Genomic DNA, 25,559 nt, shown 5'->3' with positions numbered 1-25,559 from the left:
CTCAATTCATCATGACCTGAGGCTATTACCCAACATCCCTCACACAAGAGTTCCCAACACAGGCCCAAAGCAGTAGGGCCAGGAGACCATGATCTAAAATCATTATATCTATAAACTAAACTAAATGAGGTTTTGCTTGAACCCTATGTGGCATACTTAGGTCCTAATTTTGTTCTCACCTTTATTTTTTACATTTTGACCAACCATAGATAAAATTATATATACATATATATATATTGTATATATCATATAAAAATATATAATAGCAGCATAATAAACCCAGCAATTGATTATGAGTCAGTTGAATACAAATCACATTTGTAACATAACAAATTAAGATCATGGGTCCATATATTGCTAAATAAACTTCCTGTCTGTGGCAGATCTTAGGCACACTTTATTGTTGCTTAGTTTTAAAAGGAATATTTCATACATTCCACTCTTGGTCTCACAGATTCCTGGGAGTTTAGTATTACACAGCAGTGAGAGCTGGCCAAGGGAACAGAATTTCCAATGACCTTGGACAGCAAACCATCTTGTTCAGAGCAAGAAAGCAGATAGGAGACAAATGTGCAAATGTTACAAAAGGCATTGCCTCCCTGAAGAGGGGAGGAGACAGTAAGGGGCTACCCTGTTTTGTTCATAGTGACACAAAGACAGAGAGATTTGCCATAACATGGCCCAAGGGACTGTTACCAGGAATGGAAGTTATGGCACCTCCTGTCGGTCAGAGATCTGACAGGGCAGACCAACACAGAAAGGAACTTTTAAATCAGAGGTCAATCAAGCCTTGTAGCAGGTCCCCACCCCTTAGCGCAACTGACGTCATGATGGAAGTACCATTCATTCCGGCCATAAACCTCAGCATGTAGACAGCATCACCTGTCAAAAAAAAAAAAGCAAAGTCCTAGTCCATCAAAGTCCTTAGCTCTGGGAAAGTCTCTAAATGCACTAACCTGCTTTTTGGCTTCTGTAGTTATACATCTGTCCAACTATTCTTTCCTGTTTCTTTATTGTTGTGTTTGTTTGTTTGTTTATTTGTTTTTCAGGACAGGGTTTCTCTGTATAATAGCTCTTGGCTGTCTCAGAACTCACTCTGTAAACCAGGCTAGCCTCAAACTCACAGAAATCCGCCTGCCTCCACCTCCCAAGTGTTGATACTAAAGCATGCACCACCACTGCCCATCTCTGGGTAACTATTCTTTCTAACTGACATATATCAACCCAGGATATGATTTGTGTGTTTGTGTGTGTGCTTAAAAGCCTGTGAAAGGCTTGGGATCCCAAACATCCACTGTAGGCATGAGCCACCTAATAAAGACTTTCTATTGACTTAAACCTGTGTCTCAGTAGTCTTCTCTGATGGATACTCCACAGCACCATAACCTGGGAATGAAAACAGACTAGAAAAAAAAAACATAAAACCATTTAAAAACCATAGTCTAGCTGGGCGACGGTAGCACACACCTTTAATCCCAGCACTCAGGATGCCGAAGCAGGCAAATCTCTGAGTTCGAGGCCAGCCTGATCTACAGAGCGAGTTCCAGGACAGGCTCCAAAGCTACAGAGAAACCCTGTCTTGAAAAACAACAAAAACCATAGTCCATCTGGGTATAACAGCTCAGGACTTTAATTCCAACACTCAGGAGGCAAAGGTGAGGGGATCTCTGCGAGGTCCATGCTAATCTAGTCTACATAATGAGTTTCAAGACAACCAGACCTATATAGTGAGACTCTGGGGGGTGGGGAGTCCAAACAAACCTTAAACCAGAATCAAGTCTTAATGCAAAGTGGTTCAATTTGCTAGATAAAATTGAGGGAGGGCTCCTGGGAGCCAGGAAGAACTGACTGCTGTTTCCCAGTGCCCCCCTCCTTATCCCCAGCGGGTAGACAGCCAACACTAGGCTATGTAACAGGAGTACCAGAATTAGTGATAACTGCCACTCAGAAGCCAATCACCAGGGACAGGGATCGAATCTTCAAAATTATGGTTTATTCACAGTCAGAGATCAGAGAAGGCAGTGGATTAACACTTTAAATGGGGTTGGGGGCTGGAGAGGTGGCTCCGTGGTTAAGGGTACCGGCTGCTCTCACAGAGGACAGGGGTTCAGTTCCCAGCACCCACAGCATGGCTCAAAATCATCCATAAATCCAGTTCCTGGGAATCCTATACCTTTTTCTGCCCTCCACTGTTGTGAGGTAATTCCACCGGAGAACACCACAGACACTCTGAAAGTTGACTACAAAGTCTGTATTACTGGCCAGCAGCTGCATGGGGAACTTGCCCAAATCATGCAGCCCCAATCCTCACAGTCCTTTGTCTCTCTTATACAAAAATAAATAAATAAATAGATAGATAGATAGATAGATAGATAGATAGATAGATAGATAGATAAATTACATCCTGGTCAACACACTTCAGTTAGTAAGAAGCAAAACTACAGAAGTCAGAAAGCAAGATTAGGACATTTAAGGACTTGCCTGGATCCTGGAACTATATGGGTCAGGTCTTTGATGGATGAGGTCTTTGTTCCCATGTGGGTAGGTGATGGGACCTACGTGCTGGATTTTACAATCAGAATGGTGCCTCTAACATGGTATTAGTTGTGCTAAGGTCTGAGGGCTTGTTACACCATGGGCACCAGGCACACACATACAGGCAAAACACTCACACATGTAAAATAAATCTATTGAAAAGATTTTGAGCTACCTTGTATCTCATCTCCAACCAACAAATTGTAAGGGGGTAAGAGAACAAACAAGCACTGTCCACTTTTCCAGAGCTCAGTCCTGCCCCTCCAGCGAGTGGATCAGCCACCTTTTCTGGTTCTTTCTTTTGATGGAATCACTGGTTGACTGATTGTTGGGGGTGTGAGTTGGTTGGTTGATGCTTTTGGTTGGTTGTCGGAGTTATGTGGCTATGAGTCTATATGCACACAGGCAGGGGTACATACGTATGTGCACGTGGTGGCTGAAAGAAGGCACCGAGTATCCTCAACTGCCATTCTCTGCGTACTCCTTGAGGCAAAGTCTTTCTCCAGACTGAGAGCTCCCGTTATCTTGGTTAGACAAGAAGTCAGAAAGACCCAGTGATCTCCTGTCTCCACTTCCCTCAGAACTGGGGAGCTGGGCATGGTGGCTCACACCTCTAATCCCAAGACTGGGGAAACAGACGTAGACAAATCTCTATGAGTTCGAGGCCAGGCATGGACCTTCATCCTCAGAGGCATCTTGCTGTCCCTCTTAATTGCACTTGTGAATCTCTGAGCTTGAGGAATAACTCTTCTGATGGCACCCCCAGTTACCAAGATATCGCAGCCTCTGAATTCAGTGAAGCCTTCAAGATATGGCTAGGATCCGTACACAGTGGTACCTCCCAATTCTTGGGAGGTGAAGGCAAGAGGATCTTGGGTTCAAAGCCAGCCTCCACTACAAGGTGAGTTTATCGGTCAGTCTGAGTTGCATGAGACCCTGTGGCAAAATGACGATGATGGTAATGATAACCAATACCTGGGAGATGGTTCAGTGGTAAAGGTGAGAGGGCTGGGGAGCCAGACCAGACCATGACAACAGGCTTCTAATAGACCCTGCCGGGGAGGGGGGGAACCAATCAACAGGTGCCCTTTGACCTTCTGTGGGCTCAGCAGATGCCCAGTCTCCTGATAACTAAAGACGGCTTTTCCTACCCTGCTGTTGGAAAGTCTCTAACCACTAGGCCCTTAATCAGCCCCCCAGACTAATCTTTTCTCCACCAATCAGCCCCAAATTAATCCCTCCTTCCTGAAATTCCCCTACCCCCATTTAAAAGGAGCTTGCGACCTTCTTTAGGGGGTGGCCATTTGCCACCCCAATATGTTGACAGTTTTTTAATGTTAATAAAGTGCTCTTGTTTATTGTAACTGTTGGCCTTTTCTTTTCAGATCCTAACAAAAGCGCTTGCCATGCAACCTTGATGTCTTGAGGTGATCCCTGGGACCCACATAAAAGTAGAAAGAGAACAGACTTAACGATGTTTGTTCTTTGAGGTCCACAAGGACACACTCTCACACTCTCACTCTCTCTCTCTCACGCACGCACGCACACCAAAATAAAATTAAACAAGCTGGAAAAATGACTTAGTGGCAACTGCTCTTGTAGAAGACCGGGGTTCAGATCCCAGCACCCCATGTGTAATTCCAGTTCCAAGGAACCTGACACCCTTTTCTGGCCTCCACAAGATACGCGCATACATGCAAGCAAGTAAGCATTCATACACATAAATTTTAAAAAGTTTTAAACTAAAATTAAGAAAAACAAAAAACTCTAGCACAACAAAATCGTAAGCAGAGCGAGGGCTGTCTGACATCCTCCCCCACCCCCACCCCCACCCCACCTGCCCCTTGAGTACGAGCTCTTCCGGTTCTGACCACGTGGGGCGCTCTAAGCAGCACTCCCAGCACCCTCCACGGCAGTCCCGGGATGAATGGGAAGACACGCCCCTAGCGCGCGTGCGCACTCTCGGGATCTCCCAGTCCCGGACGCCGGCGCGTGCGCACCGTCGGCTTAACTCCGGCGGTGGGCGGCGCCGTGCGCATCCGAGCACCATGGAGGATTACCCGGGTCAGCTGCGCGGCAGTCCGGGCCGCACCGAGAGGCTGAATGAGCGGCTGCTGGACGAGTTCGTGGCGCTGCACGGTCCCGCGCTGCGCGCCTCGGGCGTCCCGGAGCGGCTGTGGGGCAGCCTCCTGCACAAGCTGGAGCACGAGGTACGGGGCAGCGCGGGCTGCGGGCGGGTTATGCAGACGATTGGGGAACGCAGCCCAGCGGCTCCCAAGGGCTCACTTACGGGCTCCGGACTGGTGTGTGTCTGGGAGTCATAGGGCGACAGGCCGAGAGATGCACCTGTGCTGCCATCCTACAGGTTCTGGATCCTGCCAAGGATGAGCTGGGATCTGCAGACTGACATGCACTTGGCTCTCGGCGTCCCAGCACCTCGGCTGCGGCGTATAGATTAACAGTTGCTTCCCAGGGCTCGAGTCGGCGGTCACACCCTTTGTAAACTAAGGAGGCCCGGCGAGATGGAGAAGACGCTAAGAGAGAGTGAAAAGTGTTCTCTTTCAAAGATGAGGGAGTAGCTCTATCTTTTCACCTGAACTAGGTAGGGGTTGTACGGCCTCTGCTGTCTGAAAACTGGGCCGTGGGTTTGGGTGTTGAAAACAGTAGCGGCTGGGCTGGGCGGAGGGTCTTTTCCGAAGCTAGAGCTTGGCGTCACTTCAGGACACCGCTTCCCACCCGAAACCCACTAAAGCTGCAGGTGATCAGGAGAGGCCAAGTACTAGGAGTCCCGAGTCTTGCTATGGGGCCGACTCACCCTCTTTGATCCAGTTCCACGCTGTATATGGGCCAGATAGTTACTGCTCAAAGCCTGTACATAGGGCTGTGGCGCAGCTCACTGTGTGGAGTGTTTACCTAGCCTTAATGGGAGGTTGCTCCCTAGTCCTATGGGAAGGGAGGTGCAATACGTTCAGCTGGCTAGAGATGGAATGTGTTCTGAGGCTCCCAGTCTACCTAGACAGCAGAGCAAAGCGACTGCACTGACCTGTGTGGTTGGTCGGGGTATTAAATGCTTTTTCCACTTTCAGTATGATTTTCAGGCGTTACCATGGTCGTAGATTGAGGCTCATTGTGAGTGTACTTCATATAACTGGGTGGTTCCCTCAACTCATGTGCTGGGCCCTCCCGTTTGGCCACTTTCTGCAGACTTGCCTTAATCCCAGGCCAATGCTGAGGTAGAACCTGGGCCCCATCTGTTAGTGGTGCTGCCTGAAAGGACTGTTTCGGGAATGCCCTGGGGTCCAACTCTGCCAACCTCCAAGGGCACCCTCACTTGGACAGGTGACTCCCCACCTAAGCCATGTCTCACTTGGAAAGCAGGGATGAAGAAACAACACAAGCAGGGGGGGGGGATACATGGGGGGATGGTAACAAATGAACTCCAGCATATGTCCTGTGCCTTCTCACGTAGGCTTCTGTGGCCTAGCCAGGGACAGCCATTGTTTTGAGTTGTTTGGTTTTTTTTTTTTTTTTTTGGTCCCAGGCCCTACTGAGCCTTTCCAGACAAAGCTGAGTCACCACAGTGAGACCTGCCACCAGACCCAGAGGTCAGCAGAACTGTGTACCTGCCTGCAGAGAGCCTCCCTCCCCCACCAAGCATTCAGCCTTGGTTCCTTGCCTTGATCAGTTCCACAGAAAAGACACGAGGTGTGTTTAAAAACACCCTCCCTCCCACTTGGAGGACCATCCACAGCTGTTGCCTCCCTAGGGGTCACAGCCAAAAGGCAGGGTTGGTCCCTGCATGCCCCCAGTGTAGCGTAGAGTCAGGCAAGGGGCTGGAGATTGAAACATACACAGGGGTAACACCAAGAATGCTCCCTTTATGAGTTCCAGGGCAGCTTATATAGGGTCTCCTTGACTAATGGCCATGCCCTAACTCTCAGCTGCAAGCCCACCAGAAACCACTCCCCTGCCATCAGGAACTCCTGAAGATCTTGGGCTCAGAGCAGCTGCAAGCATAGGAAAACAAGCTGTTTACTCCAGCAGGCAGGGGGTCCACAGTCCCCCAACACCCCAGCAGAGGAAAAGCCAAGCCAGGCTTCAGGTTAGAAAGTTTGGGGTGAAAGCCAGGGAGTTAGAGGACCTATGATACCTGAGGTATGGGTTCCAGCCCCCCAGTTTTAAATGAGGGCAAACCTCCCCCAACCCAAGGCCGCTTCAGGGATCAAAAGAGGACTTGGTTGAGACCCTGCCCTTGTTCTTCATCTAGAACTTCCCTTATCTTCTGGTTGGCCTGCCAGACTCCACTCTGGAGTACGGCAGCCTCCCCGCTCCCCCCCCCCAACATTTTTGTATATTAACTCTGTGTGTGTGTTTGCACGCATGTGTGTGCATGCACATACCTGGAGGTCAGAAGACAACTTTTAGAAGTTGGTTCCACCATGAGATATCAGTGAACAAACTCAGATCATCAAGCTTGGTCACAGTCACCATTACCCTAGAGCCATCTCACCAGTGGTTCCCCCCACCCCCACCCCATGCCTTTCCCTTCCCTGCCTGTGGTTACTTCTCTCCCTCCTCTCCACACCCTAGAACTGCAGGCCTGAATCTTTCCCCACGGGCTCCCTCCCATAGCTTCCCAGGTCCGGAGGAGTTAAAAAGAGTCTAGCCCTCATGTCCCTGCAGAGAGCCCCCCTTGTTTCTGGCCTCACGGAGCGTGTCTGTGCCTGAGAAGGTTGTAGCTGCCCCAGAGTGGTAGAGGTTGGAGGGATGGTCTTGCCTGCTGCGTCCCTTTCCATCTGGTTCTTGCAGCTGGCCTAGCCTGTAAGAGCCTTTGCCGCAGCCCAGGCCCTATTCCGTGTCTTGCTTTGTGTTAGTAATTTAAACTGCCCAACAAACCCAGACCTTCCCGCCATACAGATGGGGGAAACCAAGTCACAGAGGATTTGAACTAACTTTTCCAGGATTATTGGGGACCAGCCTCGACAAAAATACCACTCGCCGGTTGTATGGACATTGGGATTTAGAAATACTAATAAAGAATATGAAGACACGAAAATAATAAGACAGAAAAACATAGAATAGTACTGGGAGAGAGTTCCAGTGAACATCGAAATCACCACGTTTCATTTCTGACTGCTTAAAATACCCCGACCCCAAAAGGTAGGAGTAAGGCTAAAATCTGCATTAGCATGATACAAGGAAATGTGCAGACAAATTGAAGGTCCCCAGCTACATCCATAGTTAAACATTCTGTTGCTAGAACAAAAGAAGTCATGCTCACATCCTAGAACAAAACATTCTGTAGGCAAACCATTCCCTGGGTGGAATCCAATGTTATCTCCTTAAGGGAACTGGAACCTTAGTTGGATCCTTAGACTTTTGTTTGAGGCAGAAACATATCTACTTCTCCTATTTCTGAAATACAAGGCCTGGCTATTAACCTCACCTGTTGACCATAACCTTGGGAGAGCAGAACTCTCTGACCTAAATCTAGGTGGGACCTTTGTTTGAGGTACAAACACAGTAACCTTGAAGGAATAGAGGTAAGTTTCAACTCTCTGACATTTGGTCAGCGCAGATATAGGCTCACATTTTTGGGCCTCCATGTGGGATCGCATGTATAAGATGTGGCAAAGCTCCGTGTTTCAAATCTCATAAGTGGGCCTCAGATTCCAAAGGTCCCCACCCCCTTGCTGGCTTATGACAGACCTGAGGTGCCTTCGTGGTGGGAACTGGGAGGGAGTGTGGGAGAAGAGGCCGGCTTGTTGCCTCTAGCTGTCCTTGACTCCCAACTGTTCCTGGTTTGAGAGATCCAGGCCCCACACCTTACAGTTCCCACTCTGCTCTGAGAGTTGTCCCAGCACCCTCGGGCCACACTTTCTGCCGCACTAGTATGGGGAGGTACCTGTGGGCTACCTCCGCTGTTCTGGTGAAAGTGAAGTTGGGGTACTCCCTGCCAGCCACTGTCCGGATCCCCCATCCACCTCAAGAGCACCAGAGCATACCCTCTGCCATTGAGGCCTCATTTCCCTTGTAAAATAAGGGGTGCAGACTAAGAAAATTCTGCTATGGATACTTTGTGAGTTTTCTAAAGTGTGCTGTGCTGTTTAGGTGTTAGCTCGGGAGAGCATGGCATAGATGACCTCCCTAGGAGAATTGGTTCTGTTAGATGTTGCTGAGAGGCTGTATGGTAAATAGACTTGCTCCTTGGAGGTGAAGGGGTCAGGGGTCTCCTGTCCACACCTCTGAGTCGTTGTGCTTCGGCCATAGGTTTTCGATGCTGGGGACATGTTTGGGATAATGCAAGTGGAGGAGGTGGAGGAGGCTGAGGATGAGGCCGCCAGGGAGGCTCAGAGGAAGCAGCCCAATCCTGGGAGTGAGCTGTGCTACAAGGTCATCGTGACCAGTGAGAATGGCGTCCAGGCTGATGACCCCAACAGGTAGGACTTGAGTCTAGGCATCGGTCTTTTTAAGTTTCTGACTTCGTTTTAGAGAGATTTCACCCAGACTCGTTTTCCCTGTGAGGTGAGTGGCCTATGGTGTTCCCTCAGGCTTTGGAGGTAGTGTCTGAGCCTGTGCTGTTGACAGTCTGCCAGGAACCATGCTTGATGCTCCTGGAAAGCACATCCCTGTAAACTCACTGCAGGGCGCTCTGACTCTTGGTTCTGCTGAGAGCAAGCAAGCCTGGGGGAAGGACTTGCATGAAGTTGTCCAGTCAGCTAAGGATGAACCCAGCTACACCTAACTGAGCCTGGCACAGCTAAGGGCCCTTGTCCCCTCTCCCTGAAGCCTGCTGACACAATCCTGGAAGCTGGAAGACCTAGACCAAGCCTAGTGTTGCCCAGGGCCAAATCTGGAATCAGGACTTCCCATCTTCCAGGGAACCGGGGTGGACCTATGGGCCCCTCTCCCAGAAACTTTGTCTAAACCTTGAGGAAGAGTTTCCTTGGCACCTGTGTTTCCTTGGCATCTGGTGTCTTGTACCAAGCTTTGTCTTCTCCTTCACCAGCCCCCAAGTGAGCTATAGAGACCTCTCCACTGGTGGCAGAATAGCACTCCCCAGGAGCTCAAGCCTCACTCGGCCCAGTGCCGCCCCACACCTCAGCACCCTGGGAAGTAGCTGGGGATGGGCCACCACCCCCACAAACCGTTTGGAACTTGTCTGTTGCTGTGATGAATTATACCCACCAGGTCAGCTGAAGGAGAAAGGGTTTATTCTGCCTCACAGTGTAAGATAAAGTCTGTCATGGGGCTGGGGAAGGGGGCACGGGGCAGGACCCCCCCTAGCAAGAGCTTGAAGCAGTCTCTCATATTATATCTGCAACAGAGAAAAAGAACAACGGATACATTGTTGGTGCTCAGCTGCCTTTCTGCAGTTTGTGAAGTCCAGGATGACCTGCTCAGGGAGTGGTCCCTCCCACAATTAAGACTTGCCTCCCCACATCAATTAGCAAAATCAAGACGGCCTCTCACGGGCACACCCAGAGGCCCATCTCCTGGGTGATTCTGTACTCTGTCAAGTTGACAACTCTGGCCTTCACCGTGCACGAGTGTCTGTTTCAGGTTTCAGCCCCCTCTGCTGTACATTGTCCCTCTGAGTATTACATTTGCCAGGCCCCATTTCTCTGTCCTCAGTACCCCACACCTACCTGGCCATGACTATTGTCACACTTCGTGGTCATTCCCAAATGCACATCTCTGAGCGTGTGGCTCTGTACCACATACTGCATTGTGCAGGAATAAGCCAGCCTTTGAGGATATGCAAACAGACTAGGGGACTAACAGCATACTAATAGATTCCTGAACTTGGTCTCGAACGTGACCTAGAATATTACTGTTCCTTTTGTTTTGTAGGGGAGAGGGGGTCAGGGAGGGGCTGCCTTGTTCATTGGGCACCTGTATATGTGGAGTCCCCTAATCCAGCAAAGCTTGCTGAAGCCAGGATTAGAAAGACAGGCCTGGTCAGGTGGTGGCGGTGCATGCCTTTAATCCCGGAACTTGGGAAGCAGAGGAAGGCAGATTTCTGTGAGATTGAGGCCAGCCTGATCTACAGAGTGAGTTTCAGGGTGACCGGGACTACAGAGAAACCCTGTCTTAAAAAAAGAAAAGAAAAAGAAAGACAGGCTTGGCCTCTCCCGTGGGAAGTTCTTGGGGCCGTTAGGTCCTGGGTACACATGCATGCATGCAGCTTTGTCACCTGCCTGCTGCCACTCCCAGTGGGTAGAGCCTTTGCTTGGGTCGAATGCCTGTCGCTGCTAGATCTGCAGTGAGCAGGGTGGCAGCATGAGCCTTTGCCCTGTGCCTGCAGCCTGGCCCTGACGTTTACCCTAGGGGCTGCAGTGAGCATGACCGCATTTGTTTCATGTGAAACTCATGTTCAGCTGGGGTTGGAAGCAGGGACCTCCCACTGTCCTCCTTTAGAGTTGAGAGGAGGTCTTACTTCTCAGAGCCACACTGAGTGGGTGGCAGAATGGTGGCATTGGGCCAGGGCACCATAACTGAGGTGCCATGGAAAGCAAATCTCAGAAGGGCTGGGTACCAGAGTTTGGGTGTTATCTACTTTCTGCTTCTTTTCCTTCTTCATAGGGGTCACCTAAGGCCATTGGAAAGCACAGAAGTTTACTTTACAATTCATAACAGTAGCAAAATTGCAGTTATGAAGTAGCAATGAAAATAACTTTAGTTGGGGGTCACCACACTATAGCACTAGGTAGCTTGAGAACCACTGATTTAGGGGTTCATGTGTGCCTTGTACCTTCAGCATCTTCCTCATCGACCACGCCTGGACGTGCCGTGTGGAGCATGCGCGGAAACAGCTGCAGCAGATACCCGGACTCTTGCACCGCATGGCGAACCTGATGGGCATCGAGTTCCATGGTGAGGTGCCCAGCCCGGAGGTTGTGGCCCTGGTACTGGAGGAGATGTGGAAGTTCAACCAGACCTATCAGCTGGCCCATGGGGTGAGTCATCTCACTTTCTCCCAGGCCTGGTAGAAGCCCTATTTGGTCCCTGTACCTTTACCAGATGTACGTTACCAATAATAAAGCAAAGCCAAACAGTCAGGTTACAGCCAGGCATGGGGGTACACCCCTTTACTCCCAGTATGTGGAAGGAAGAGGCAGGTGGATCTCTTCGAGTTCAAGGTCAACCTGGTGTAGCTAATTCTAGGCCAACCAGCTACATAGAAGACCTTATTTTAGTACCTGGGACCAACCGAGGCTGGGAACCAAGGTACCTATTCCACCTTTGCACTTAGGGGACACAGGCCTCCCTCTGTCAGACCTCTAAAATTGAATTCTGGTGACTCAGCTGCTCCTTCCAAAATGTTGTACTCCGTGGTTCTCACCACCCTTGATAGGAGAGCAAACCCTTTGACACACCTGCATGCCTTCATCTGCCACCCTGCCACCCTTGCAGGCTCATCCTCTTGGCTCTCCCCACTCAACTTGGAGAAAGCCATGCTTGTTTCTTATGGTCCAGCTCCTTGAGCCTCGCCCCCCTCCCCCAGCATAGCACAGGGGACTCATCCCTGCCATTACTGGCTAGTGCCTTGTTTTCATGGGCCTGAGTCAGTCAATGGGATTGGGGGGAGGGGCCTCCAAGCTCCGAAGTAGGCAAAGGTGAAGAGTGGTTGATGTTGGGTGTGTAGGTGGGTGGACGTGTGGCCGAGGATTGTTGCCTTCTGCCCACAGACAGCTGAAGAAAAAGTCCCAGTATGGTACATCATGGATGAGTTTGGTTCCAGGATCCAACACGCAGATGTGCCGAGCTTTGCCACCGCTCCCTTCTTCTACATGCCCCAGCAGGTGGCCTACACGCTGCTGTGGCCCCTCAGGGACCTAGACACGGGCGGTAAGTCAGGTGCCCACGTACCCCAGAGGATGGGCCTTGGGCGAGCCTCCTGCCACCCCCACTGATGGGCATGCGTGTCTTGGCGCAGAGGAGGTGACCCGGGACTTTGCCTACGGAGAGGCAGACCCTCTGATCCGGAAATGCATGCTGCTGCCCTGGGCCCCTGCCGACATGCTGGACCTCAGCTCCTCTACGCCTGAGCCTCCCGCCGAGTACTATCAGGTGTAGTGTTTGGTGGTTTCTGGAATGTTCTCTATCCGTTCACCAGATGTTAATGTCGGCTGGATTCCAGGCTCCAAACCAGCGACTGTGGGATGAGGGACTCATTTGGGAAACACCTGAGAGATAAGGGACTTGGTGCACGCCAGCTGCCTAAGCCACGCAGTTTGTCATCCGTCCTGATCTCAATCCCGGGTAGCCTGGGTTTGGGATGGGGTAGCCTGTGCAGCTAGACCTGGCTGTACATGCCACTCTGTCCCTCCTCTTCTCATGATGTTCCTTGATGTCCATGGGGTTGGGTTGCGGGACCACACAGATGCTAAAATCAGTGGGTGCTCAGGTTCGTCACATAGAACTGCCACCGCTTCCCCCAGTGTCCGTCCTTCTCTGGATTGTTTGTAATTCTCGGTATAGTAGTGGTGCTCTGTGGACAGTCGTGTGGTTTGGGAATGACGACACACAAAGATGTTTGCACACATTCTCTACAGAGGACTTTTTCCCCCAGAAAACACTTCTGACCTACTGTTAGCTGAATCTGACGTCGTGGGGCCCATGGGTTCAGAGGGCCGACGGGATTGTAGTACATTTCACAACACAGCAGGCCCTCAAGGAGTCCTGAGCAACCTACTGTAAGTTAGGACCCTGTGGGTTCACTCAGAAATGCCCGGCTGCCGAGCACTAGTGCACACCTAATCCCAGCACTCAGGAGGCAGAGCCAGGCAGATGTGTATGAGTTCGAGGCCAGCCTGGTCTACGGAACTAGTTTCAGGAGAACTAGAACGGTTATACAGAGAAACCCTGTCTGGGGGAGGGGGGGAGTGGTGCCCGTCTGTGAAGAGTCCATGCAGAGGCACAATACCAATCAGGAACACAGCCCCTAGCAGCCGGAGAGGTAGCCTAGTGGTTAGAAAGCACTGGCCGCTACTGCGGAGAACCTGTGTTCGCTTCCCAGTGCCCCGGTCAGGCAGTTTCAGGTTCCATGAAATCTAACACCCTTCTCTCACCTCTATGGACACTGCACACATACGATGCACGAATACACGCACTAGTAAATATACTCAGTACACATGAAATAATATAAAAAAATCTAACTGGAGGATGGGGCTGAAACTCTTCCCTTGTCCTCAGATCTTTCCGCACAGGAGCTGTGCCTAGTGTTCATGATTCTGCTGATGGTAAACATGCTGCGGTGGGGAGAGTTAGGCGTCCGAAGCCAGGGAACCACAGAGACTCAGCAGGGCCAAAAACCTTACCCTATGTATTTGAGACTACTCTGGCATGCAGAAATCTGATACCACTGAGTCTCGGGCGATTGTGGAAGCACATTAACTCGGGTTGTAATGGAAGTTCTGCAAGTTGCTGATTGGCAAGGGCAGATTGTAATCGTGGTCTGGTGACACCTTGCTGAACCCAGCAAGGCAGAGCAGGAGGTGCCGTACCGTGCTGGGGGTTCAGAGTTAGGCTCGCAGCCTCCTCAGTGTTCGTAGTATTTAGTCGGGGTTTGGTGAATATGGAATTGGGTGCTGTAAGTGAGGTTTAAGGGTGACTAGGGAAGGTCCCACTAGCCTCCAGCAGTCTCTCAGAGAGCCATGAAGAATTGGCACTTTCCTTGGAAAGCTGCTGCAGGCTGAAAAAGAGGACCAGGAGGCCAGACTTCTCACCTGAAACCTTGCATAGGACCATGGGTCCAGGCTGGGATCTGACTCTGAAGTAACCTGTGTTGGTAACAAATGACTCAACAGCTTAGGACAGCAAATATTTACTGCCTCCCACAGTTTCTGGGGGACAGGAACTGGTGACAGTGTTCAACAAGTGCTTTGGTTCAGAGTTTCCTGGGCATACAGACTGTCCCCCCAAAGCTGAAGAGTCTGAGCCTTCCTGGAGCTGAGACGTTAGTATGTGGAGGTCAGACTTGGTGAGTCAGGCTGGCCGTCCCAGGCATCAGTCACTCCACATAGGTGCCTCTCTGTGGGCTTCTGAGTGTCCCGGAGGCATGGCAGCTATCTTGTCTTCAAGGAAGTGATCTAGGAGCAAGAAGGAGGGAGTTGAGGGTCCTTTGTCCTGGACTCAAGGACTCAAGTCACTTTGTCCCTGCTACCCAGTACAAATAGCTCCTTGTGTCCTGGGAAAGACTGGGCTCTGCTTTACAAGGGAGTGTCAGAGTCTGCGGACCTGTTTTAAACTGTTAGCCACCCTGGTCCAGGAACAGCCCTCAGGGCTCCTCTCAGACTGAACAGCCCCTCCCTACACAGGTTTGGCACCTCTCAGCACCTGAGTCTGGAACATGGCATGGAGAAAGAGAACAATGTGTTGTTCTTTGCCTATCCTGGACTCTTGGGGACCTGGGAGGCCTGAGTCTAGAGCCTCACGTCAGGTAGCCCTGGGCTGCCACTGAGAGAGTTGAGGATGTGAAGGGTGTTGGGAAAGCCCGTGGTCATTTGCTCTCTTCATTGAGGTCTGTTTCTGCCTCTGATCCTAGGCCGTCTTGGAGGAAAACAAGGAGAAACTGCCACTCGCCATTAGCCCAGTGGCACGTCCCCAGGGCCACGTCTTCAGGTACATACATAACCCTCATTCTCTGCCCTCACTGAGACTTATCTTCAGTTATTGCCGTTGCCGGGTTCCAGAACATGTCAGTGGCCCGGGCAGGCCTTGGAATCCAGGCATGTTGGCGATAATGCCAGTTATGGAGTTCTTAGAACCACTGAGGAAAGTAGAGGGCGGGCGGGGTTGCCTGGAGAAGGCAACTATTGAACTTGCCCTGGGAAATGAGAAAAAGCCAAACACAGTGGCACATTCCTATAATCTCAACATGAGAGATGAAGGCAGGAGGATTACCACAAGTTCTTGGCTATCCTGGGCTACAGAGTAAGACCCAACTCAAAAAAACGATAATGGTTGCCAGACAGTGGTGGAGCACACCTTTAATCCCAGCACTCTGGCAGAGGCAGGCGGATCTCTGAGTTGGAGGCCAGTCTGGTCTACCGAGCAAGTTCCAGGACAGCTAGGGCTACACAGAGAAACCCTGTCTCAAAAGATTGAAAAAAAAAAAAAGAAAAGAAAAAAACACCTGTACTTTAGGAGATTCTGTCCAAGGAGTTGAGGGTACAGACAGTGACAGGGAAAAGACAGCTGTACTTCACGCTACAGGGCCTGGGTACAGAGCCACACCCTCCTAGTGCTGAGCAGGGCCTCTGCCTTCCTAGGAGCCCTCTCTACAGCCCCCAGGTACTAGATCCATGGCTGCTGAAACTTGATTCATCTAGAATAGGGCTGTGTGCACCATTCTGTCTGATTCTAGGGATGGCCTCTCTCTACTGGGTCCTCCTGCTCTTGCCTGAAGCCAGAGAGAGAGCCCTAGCATTTACACGGGGGTGTCCTGAGACACAGATCTGACTGTGAACCCTCTGGAATGGACTAGATGGGACCCAGGCAGAGCCTTCTTGCAGCCTTGTTTCACACTCGCTCTCCTGACTCAGGCGGGTTACCTGCCTGGTGCCAGCCATTCCAGCAGACCAGTGCCTCACTGTGAGTCCTCCCACTGCAGCGTCCTCCCCGAGCTGCCACTTACCTCACCCTAGTGCCCTGTGTCCCCTTTGCCTTCACACTCTGTTCCTTTGGAAATAGTTACCTCCAGGCCCCGTCCTCGCTTCTGTCCTGGGTTTGAAGTATGACGTAAGACCTGTCCCAGGACACTTGTCTTGACGGCACACCCACAGGAGGCCTGCAGATTCAGGAGCGCCCTCTGGGGACACCAACACTCCTCACAGATAACGGGGACTGGGAGGTTGGTGGTGTCTACCTAATGGCAGTGACTGGGGTGTTTCCAGGTTTTTAGTCTTTTTTTTTTAATTTTGAAGATTGATTTATTATGTATACAGTGTTCTGTCTGCATGTGTGCCTGCAGGCCAGAAGACGGCATTAGGTCCCATTACAGATGATTGTGAGCCACCATGTGGTTGCTGGGAATTAAACTCAGAACCTCTGGAAAAACAGCCTCTGAGCCATCTCTCCAGCCCGGCTTTTATTCTTACTCAAGAATGAAGTAAAAGGGCCAGCAAGATGACTTGGCCGGTAAAGGAACCTGCCACCATGCCTGACAACCTAAATTCCATTCCACGTGGCAGAGGGGGAGAACCAACTCCCTACCACAGGTTATCTTCTGGCCTCTGCACACACACACAAACATACACAAATAATATACAGATTATAGAGTAGCAAGGAAATTTATTCAAAACAAAGTGGTAAGTAGAGATTAGAAAGGAACCCACTGTCAAGACTGATAGAGTGGGCCACAGACTGAGGGTACCCACAGTCCCAGTTATTGTTTCCTTGTGTAGGGTTCAAGAGAAAGTTAGTTTCTATAGGTGTAACTTGGGTAGTTCTACCTTTTTTCTGTTTTGTTTGTTTTTTTGGTGTTCTTGTTTTTTGTTTCGAGACAGGTTTTCTCTGTTTATCCCTGGCTGTCCTGGAACTCAATTTGTAAACCAGACTGGCCTTGAACTTAGAGATCCGCCTGCCTCTGAGTGCTGTGATTAGTGACATGCGCCACTGCCGACTTCTCCATTCTGACTAAGAGGCTTAGATTACTCTTTATTCGCTGTGTATGTCCATTCCCGTAATGCATCCAACCTTGATTTACATGTTGCCAATTATACATGAGCATACAGTGGTAAATAGAAGAGTCTCCCTAAAAGTTGACGATAGTTCCGGCTTATTGGCTATGCACCCTAAGCCCATTCAGGCCAGATTGACCCTCCTCCCAGGCTGTATTTCTGAATAGAAACTGTCCAAGTTTAGTGACATAACAGGGAGGAGAAATTTGCTCCATTGTCTGCTGTTAAGAGTGGGAGAGTACAGCCCAACCCAGTCGTGAGTCCCAGGATGCTAAGCTGTACCTATGCTGGCCTGTCTCACATCCATCCTGTTTTTCTAAGAAACCAGCATCTACAGAACACCTAACCTATCCTGTTGTCTTGACGGCTCTCATCCTCTATGGGGAGCCTGGGATTGTCAGTGTCTTTCTACACCAGGAATTCCCAGGGACTTGCTGACACAGAGCCAGGATGAGCAGGAGCTCCTGCCTGTCGGGCCACTGCTCACTCGAGCCTCTCCACAGGGTCCACTCGGATATGCAGCAGGTGCTCTGCCACCTCACCCACCCACGTTTCACTTTTACTGAAAGCGAGGCTGACGCCGACATCCTCTACCACTTCTCACACTTCAAGGACTACAGGTGGGTACCTGGCAGCCAGCAGGGCCTCATACCCAGTATCTCTGACTACCTGCCACTTTCCCCGGGACCTCAAGCCTTGCTCTATACAACTCACACCCCTCTTGGGGATGCTGAGCTGACCTCTGTGATGCCCATACCCACCACCACCCACAGGACTCTCAGCCAGGAGAGGCCACAGGTGCTACTCAACCAGTTCCCCTGTGAGAACCTGCTGACCGTAAAGGACTGCCTGGCCTCCATCGCTCGCCGGGCCGGGGGTCCTGAGGGTCCCCCTTGGCTGCCCCGAACCTTCAACCTGCGCACTGAGCTGCCCCAGTTTGTCAGCTATTTTCAGCACCGGGAGAGGCGGTAAGTCCCCTAGACTCAAGGCAGGGCGGACACTCCTGAGCACTTCTGTTATGATGCTGCAGTTCTGCCCAGCCTTACCCCACGCCCAGCCTCTCCTTAGCTGAACACCTACCAGCTTTCTCATTGCTTCTGTGGGGGTGGGGAGTGCAGCTTCCATACTGTATTATTCCTTAGCTTCCAGCAAACTCCTGCTGGTTACCCCAGTGCTCTGTGACACAGGGTTTCCTAAAAAACATTAGCTCACCAGTCTGCCTCTAGGTCCATGAGACACATTGTCTAAAAGGCAGGTATGGCTCAGCTAATGCCTTCCCCCAGGGGTGAAGACAACCACTGGATCTGCAAGCCCTGGAACCTGGCCCGCAGCCTGGACACTCACGTCACCAACAACCTCCACAGCATCATCCGGCACCGAGAGAGCACTCCCAAGGTGGGCTTACAGCTTCCCCCACTTGGCTGTGACTCAGGGCCTCTCGGCTTGTGGGGACCAGAGCACACCATGGCAGCACATGAGCTGATCACTCGTGGAGCCCTCAGGTCTATGGTAGTGCTCCTATAGGTGGCCATCCAGTGGCTGTGTGCAAGAACTGCCTCAGATACAAGTTTCTCATGGCACAGACTGGGAGAAAGTGGGCTTTGAGGACTGAGTCATTGTAGCAACTTGAGACAGCAAGTGGGAGTGGATGGGATTATTGGTGAGAATTCCTCCATCTAAAACCTGGAAACCAGGGCTAAGGAGATGGCTCAGTGGGTAAAGGAAGTGCAAGCATGAGAACCAGAGTTGAGTTCCTAGAATTCATGGGGGTGGGGGGAGTGTCGAAAAAAGTCAGGCTTGGTCAGTCTAGCCTGCTTGTTACACTCCAGGCCAGAAAGAGACCCCTGTCTTTAAAAAGAAAAAAAAAATCAACATGGATAGCATCCAAGGAGTGGTGACCAAGGTTGGACTCTCATGCACACACGAAGGCTGAAACTTGATGGGATTTTTTTTTTCCTTTAAATAGAAAGGTAGGAATCAGAGAGACGGATCAGTGGTTAAAAACACCTGCTACTCTTGCAGAAGACCCAGGTTCTGTTCCCAGAACATAGTGGCTCACAGCTGTCTGCAACACCAATTCAGGTCATCCAACACTCTGTTCTGGCCCCTGGATGCTGCATGCATGTGGTACACATACATACGTGCAGACACACACTCTTACACATAAATAAATCTTTTTAAAGTATGAAATAGTGATGAACATAAGGAATTTGCTGTGCGTGCCTTTGCTAGAGTTTGAAAATACAGGAGTAGGGGGCAGCTGTAGATGGCTGTGATGACCTTATGTGCAGCCCTGTGGGCACAGGTGAAGGAGACTCCCCCATCTTGGGGCTCAGGGCGCAGGCTCAGCACCTCCCAGGTTCTCTATCCTGCCCATGTGAGGTGAACTACTGGTGAGCAAGTCCACATCTGTCCCCAGGTTGTGTCCAAGTACATTGAAAGCCCCGTCTTGTTCCTTCGAGACGATGTGGGGAATGTCAAGTTTGACATCCGCTACGTTGTGCTGCTGCGCTCCGTGAGGCCGCTGAGCTTGTTCGTGTACAACGTGTTCTGGCTGCGTTTCTCCAATAGGTAGGTGTGCAGGCAGGGCGGGGAAGGGGCTGGCAAAGAAACTCCTTCACTGTGGCGCCTGAAAGCTCACCCCGGACTCCATCCACCCCAGCACGCAGCCCACAGCTTCCAGGTGTTCAGTGACATCATTACTATAATGAATGTGACACCTCTGTGAGCTGGATGTTAACCCAGAGTCATAACAATGAATTGAGGCTTGCAGAGAATCTCCAGCACATTTACTGGTCCTGACTCCAGTGTGGACTGAGGGGCTGTCCCAACCCATAGACAAGGGGAGCATTGTACCCCAGCCCCAGCCAGCTGTGTGTGGCTGCTCTCCATGGAACTTGGGAGCCCATCCTTACCTGTCCACTTGTTTCAGGCCGTTTGCACTCAATGACCTAGATGATTATGAGAAGCATTTCACCGTCATGAACTATGACCCGGATGTGGCGCTGAAGCAGGTAGGGTCTGGTGGGGCCCAAGAGCAAGTAGGTTCTCCAGTCACAGTCCTGTCCTGTGTCCTCCCAGGAAGTCTTTTCCTGGTGCTAAAGAGAACCTAGTGTTGAAGGTGTAGGAACCCAGTTGAGGTCTCCATAGGGCTCACTGCCACACAGTGGGCACTGTGGGGTCGCAATGTCATCTGCATGCCAGGGCTAAAGGCATTGGGGCAGACAGAGCAGGCCAGTTATTTATTTTTTGGCTTTTTTTTTTTCGGGGGAGGGGGTTCCTCATGTAGCCCAGGGTGGCCTTGAACTTGCAGTTGCTGTGCCTCAACTTCGCATGTGAATCCTGGGTGCAGAGGCAGTGATTCCCACAGCAAACAGCTCTCAGAGGTGCCTCTCTGCCCTGCCCCAGCATCTTCTAAGTGGGTTTGTGAGAAAGCAGCTGCCACAGCAGAGTGCTGACTCAGACCCTAAGTGGCCCTGTAGCTTCTCCTCTCTCTTACCTTTGATTGGGTTGAAAGCCAGGACCCAGATTGCCCATCAAGGCCCTTGTCGTTGTTGGAAACCAGCCCTGAGGACACTGGGCCCTTTTCATCTGCCCTGTGATTGTGTTACCTGAGAAGCCCTTTGTGCAGGAACTCAGGTCCCGTGGGGCACGCACACAGGGCCTCTGCAGGGACCCGTGCTGGCTCATCCTTCAAGAGAAATCTAAGCCACTTCACTCAGGTGTTTGGGGTAAATTTTTGGTCTAGAGATCTTGTCCTAGGAGGCTTCAGAAGAGGGGGCCTTGCATAGTGGGGCTGGGCTCTGCTGTCAGTGGACTAAGCTGAGCTGGGTATGAGAGCCATGCCTGAGCCCTTGACCCTCTGTTCCTCGCTGGAGCCTTGCAGCAGCCCTGCTTACAAAGTCAGTGAACTGAGCAGAGAGTCCTAGCCTTCCTTCTCATGGAAGAGGAACCGGAGGCTCAGAGTGGACTTCTGCCTGCTTGGAATCTCACCTTGACCTCCTGTCCTGTGGGGCTGTTGTCCTGCTTCAGTCTAGGGACAGCTGCTGCCACCGTAACTGTTTCTCATGTTTCAGGTGCACTATGATGAGTTCATCCCCCAGTTCGAAAAGCAGTACCCAGAGTTTCCCTGGAGTGGTGTCCAGGTGAGTCTTGGGCTCTGCCAAGCCGGGGCTATGGAAACCACTCTTCCCTGGCTGGGCTAAGACCACCCCACCCACCCCCGCCGCACCCTCGGCCTGTGTGTAGTGCTTCTGAGGGCTCTTCGGATATTCCTCAACAGGAGGGAGGGAATTTGGGGCACCCTGACGTAGCCTGGGAGCAATGGTCTCCATCAGTCCCAAAAATCCATGCCCTTGGGGCCACAGGGTGTGTGTGTGTGTGGGGGGGGTAATCATAAAACAGGAAACCCAACAATTGTACTGGAAGTAGATCCTGCACTAAGGCGTGGCATGGTGGTGAGTGCTTGCCTAGAATGCGTGAAGCTCTGGACTCCTTCTTTCCTGCAAAACAGAAACGGACTCCTGGAGTGTGGGAACAGGCAGACATGGCCGTCTCGCCAAGCTAGGAATGTAGATGGGGTAACCTGGATGACAGGGCTCAGGCAAAGGTGGTCTTGTTAGTCCAGAGTCAGGGTTGAGTCCACCCTGTGATGGAGCGTTCCTTGTCTCCAGGCTGAGATCTTCAAGGCCTTCACAGAGCTGTTCCAAGTGGCATGTGCCAAGCCACCACCCATGGGCCTCTGCGACTACCCCTCATCTCGGGCTGTGTACGCTGTTGACCTCATGCTCAAGTGGAATAGCCATCCAGATGGTAAGGGGACTCTCCACACCAAAACCCTCCACCCAGTACCCCTATGCCCAGCCCTGCTGGCAGTGCCCAGGACAGCCCTTGGCTATCTTTTGGTTTTATGTGTTTGAAAGTTCTGCACGCACAAGCATACAGGTGCATGAGTGTTTCTGTGTGTGTGTACAAGTGTATGTATGTGAACTGTATGCATGCCTGGTATCCCCAGGGGTCAGGACACAGGACCCCTAGTGTATGTATGTGTGTACATGTATACTGTGAGCATGCCTGGTATCCCCAGGGGTCAGAGGACACAGGACCCCTGGAGTGTGTGAGTCTGTGTGTACTGTGTATACTGTGGGCATGTCTGGTATCCCCAGGGGTCAGAGGACACAGGACCCCTAGAACAGGCGTTAAGAATGTTTGTAAGCTACCGTGTGGATTCTAGAAACTGAATCCAGGTGCAAAAACATCAAGTGCTCTTAACTGCTAAGCCATCTCTCCAGTCCCACGACTTTCGTTTCACAGAGAAATTTCCCTAGTGGTCCAGCTTAGGTGTCCTGGCCAGATCCACTGAGAAAGAGAACACATGTGCATCAGAGTGCAGGGGGAAGGTGACAGGATGCATGCTGCTCCTCTGACCAGACTGGTCATCGAAGCGTAAAGCAATGTGCCCTCATTGCCCTAAGGGAAATGAGGTTAGGGGTAGCTCCGGTCTTTATTTGGGGAACAGATATTAAGCCAGGGAATCCGTGTTCTAAATCACACGCTGTACCCCCACACTGGGAATCGGGGCCTCAGTCTGTGCCCCGCATCACAGTCCCCGTCCCCCAGTTCTTCCGAGACAGATGTGTACCCTGACCTCGTTGCCGTCACAGTCTACCTACCTCTTAGTTTTGCCACCAGGAAAGCGGGTGATGCAGCCCCAGATCCTGGAGGTGAACTTCAACCCCGACTGCGAGCGAGCCTGCAGATACCACCCCACATTCTTCAACGATGTCTTCAGCACCCTATTTCTGGATGAGACCGACAACTGTCCTGTCACCCGCATCATCTAGATGCCCAGAGCCCTCCTGTGCTCACAGCCGATTCCAGCCCCGGCTCATGGAACTGCTTCTGCAGTCCCGGCCTTCTGCCTCTTCCTCCCTCCCCATCCCCAGTCAGAGCCTTGGCTTAGGTTCTGCCCTCCTGATCCATGTTCCTGCTTCATATGTGGGACATCAGGTCCACACCATGTGGCAGAGCTGGACAGTAAGAGGTGTCCCTAGGACTGGATGCTGCCCCTGGCCCTCTTCACACCTCCTGACACCCCTCTGTCCTCTGGTGAGCCTCCAGCTCAGCCAAGGACTTTACTCCTAGCATCCAGAGTTTTCGTACAGAGGGAGAGGTGTTCCACAGAAACAGGGTTCCACAGGGAAGTGTTTGGGAACCTCGTGTCCAGCAGGGCCAGGGAGTTCTCTGCCCTCTTTTTTCATGGCTGCTGTAAGCAGGGTGTCAGCACCCTGTGTTGTACCCACAGGCCCCAGAACAGCCGGGGGAAAATACTTGCCAACCCAGCCTTAGGCCTAGGCCTCCTCCACCAGAGCCTTCACCAGCAGACTTCTTGGTGTTTCCCTTCCTGGGAAGCTGGACTGTTAAGAATCCCATGCTGTCAGGCATTGGTAGCCCACGCCTTTAATCCCAGCATTCAGGAGGCAGAGGCAGGTAGATCTCTTGAGTTCAAGGCCAGCCTGATCTATAGAGCAAGTTCCAGGACAGCTACAGAGAAACCCTGTCTCAAAAACAAAACAAAACAAAGTCCCGTGCTGGCGTCTCACTGAGTTATACTGTCCTCTGAAGTGAGGCTCCATGGCAGAGTGCAGGCTGGGAGGCAATGGGAATGCCAAGGCTGCTGAGATGGCTCTGGGGAGAACTTCATGTGGAAGTCAGGCTGCCTCTTGCCAAAGCCTCGAGACAAAATGTTGAGGTTTTTGTATGTGTGTGTGTGTGTGTGTGTGTGTGTGTGTGTGTGTGTGTGTGTGTGTGTGTGTTTCTCTTAACCTACAGAAAGAAAATGTAAAATCTAGTTCTTTATTTTGTTGCTGGAATTGGAAGTCAGCTGCCATTGTTTCTGTGACTGCCAGGTGCCTGGGTCCAGCCCACTAGTAAGTGGGTTCAGTTAGCGGGTGGGGACCACTTCCAGGGTGCTCTACGGCTCAGGAGGGTGGAGCACTGTGATGGCTGTCGTACTTTTGAAGGTAAAAGTGACCTGAGCATAACTGGACATGGTTCATCCTGCCCATCTCTGGGCATGCGGACCACAAGCTAGCAAGCCTGTTCATGTTGGGTTCAGCCACTGCCAGAGGCAGGACAGATACTAATGGTTTTGTCTCTGGAGAGCTGTTGGCCTCCCTGCCCTTTTATACTGCAATAAAATGTCTCCTTTTCACCTGGTCTTTTCTCTTTGGGGCCCTAGAGGCACAGGCCAGGGCTGGCATGACAGCTGTGTTCCCCCACGGTTGTAGGCACAGCCCAGCACGTCACCATGTGTGCTCCTGAGAAATGAGAGAAAAAGCCAGTAGACCTCTGAGCTCCCTAACCCAGTTTGACCCCCTAGTGATAGCCCAGCAAGCTGGAGAAGAACTGCTACCTGTGCTGTCTCCATTTCCAACCCCCAGGGGCTATGGGGATCATAAGGCCTGAGGCTTGGCCTACCTTGTCATTGGGAAATGACATTTTTCTCTGTGTTGTCTATTTGTTATGAGGTGGGAATGAGAGACCCCCAACTTGATCTTGGGATAATCAAGAGGGTATGGGGGCTGATGAAGGACACAGGAACTTTCGTGGCGCCACGTCAAAACATAAAGCAGAGCTGCCCCAGGAGCAAGACTGAGCCACCCTGCTTCTGCACAGCTGCCCAACAAGGGGTCACCTGTGCCCTTCAGGAACCCAAGGTGCCAGGACATTTGTTCAACAGTCCTATGGGGATGGTGTTGAATAGCAGTTCAGCAAGGTGGCTCCTCAGGAAAAGGCACCCGCTGCCCAGCCTGAAGACCTCCCTAGCACCTACATGGTAGAGAGAAGCAGCTCCCACGGGTTATCCTCTGGCCCCTGTGTGTCCACCATGGGAAATGTGAGTGATACACACATGTACACACAAAAGTAATTTAAAATTTTTCTGAAGCAATCAGGTGCTCTCCCCACATGCTCCTGTTGGAACAGCAGCCCTCAGGCTTGGCTATCAGTCAGAGTCGTCCACACCCTGAACACTTTCCATCTACGGGGTCATTAGAGACCAGCACACGCCCACCTTGGGCATGTGGAGTTGGCTGGAGAGCCCAGGCGGCCACAGCAACGCTGCTGAGAAATGAAGTAGGAGGCAGAACTCTGGAGGTCCTTGTGCAAGGCTCCAGGGAGATGCCAGTTGCTGACCAGAAACCGAAGTTGGACAACCCTCTTATCCAGAGTCAACATGGCTTTTCTGCTGACAGGTGGCCACCCAGCCCCTCTGTAGTCAGTCAGATGGCTGGAGACATAAATGGGAAGATTTGAGGCCTGTGCTGCAGGAAGGAA

At 51.4% G+C, this 25,559-nt stretch overlaps 1 protein-coding gene and 1 long non-coding RNA gene across 2 annotated transcripts; one reads left to right on the top strand and one right to left on the bottom strand.

The window, feature by feature from the left end:
• Window positions 1-379: 379 nt before the first annotated feature.
• On the bottom strand, window positions 380-5,458 carry LOC148118989 (uncharacterized). The gene is made up of 2 exons (XR_015735667.1): window positions 5,351-5,458; window positions 380-5,069 (listed from the first exon to the last, which is right to left on the bottom strand). It is a non-coding gene; the product is annotated as an uncharacterized LOC148118989 (long non-coding RNA).
• Window positions 4,552-24,435, top strand: Ttll12 (tubulin tyrosine ligase like 12). Its single transcript, XM_087899129.1, has 14 exons — window positions 4,552-4,745; window positions 8,806-8,975; window positions 11,297-11,495; window positions 12,228-12,387; window positions 12,476-12,609; window positions 15,086-15,162; window positions 17,726-17,842; window positions 17,996-18,190; window positions 18,506-18,617; window positions 19,642-19,793; window positions 20,155-20,236; window positions 21,299-21,367; window positions 21,896-22,034; window positions 22,914-24,435. Exons 1-14 carry the CDS (start codon window positions 4,584-4,586, stop codon window positions 23,063-23,065), a joined length of 1,920 nt encoding a protein of 639 aa, XP_087755255.1. The 5' UTR covers window positions 4,552-4,583; the 3' UTR covers window positions 23,066-24,435.
• The last annotated feature ends 1,124 nt before the right edge of the window (window positions 24,436-25,559 follow it).

This window comes from Myodes glareolus, chromosome 19 (assembly GCF_982192425.1).
Source record: "Myodes glareolus chromosome 19, mMyoGla1.1, whole genome shotgun sequence".
NCBI classification, from domain to species: Eukaryota; Metazoa; Chordata; class Mammalia; order Rodentia; family Cricetidae; genus Myodes; species Myodes glareolus.
This window is presented reverse-complemented; position numbering and strand designations above follow the sequence as displayed.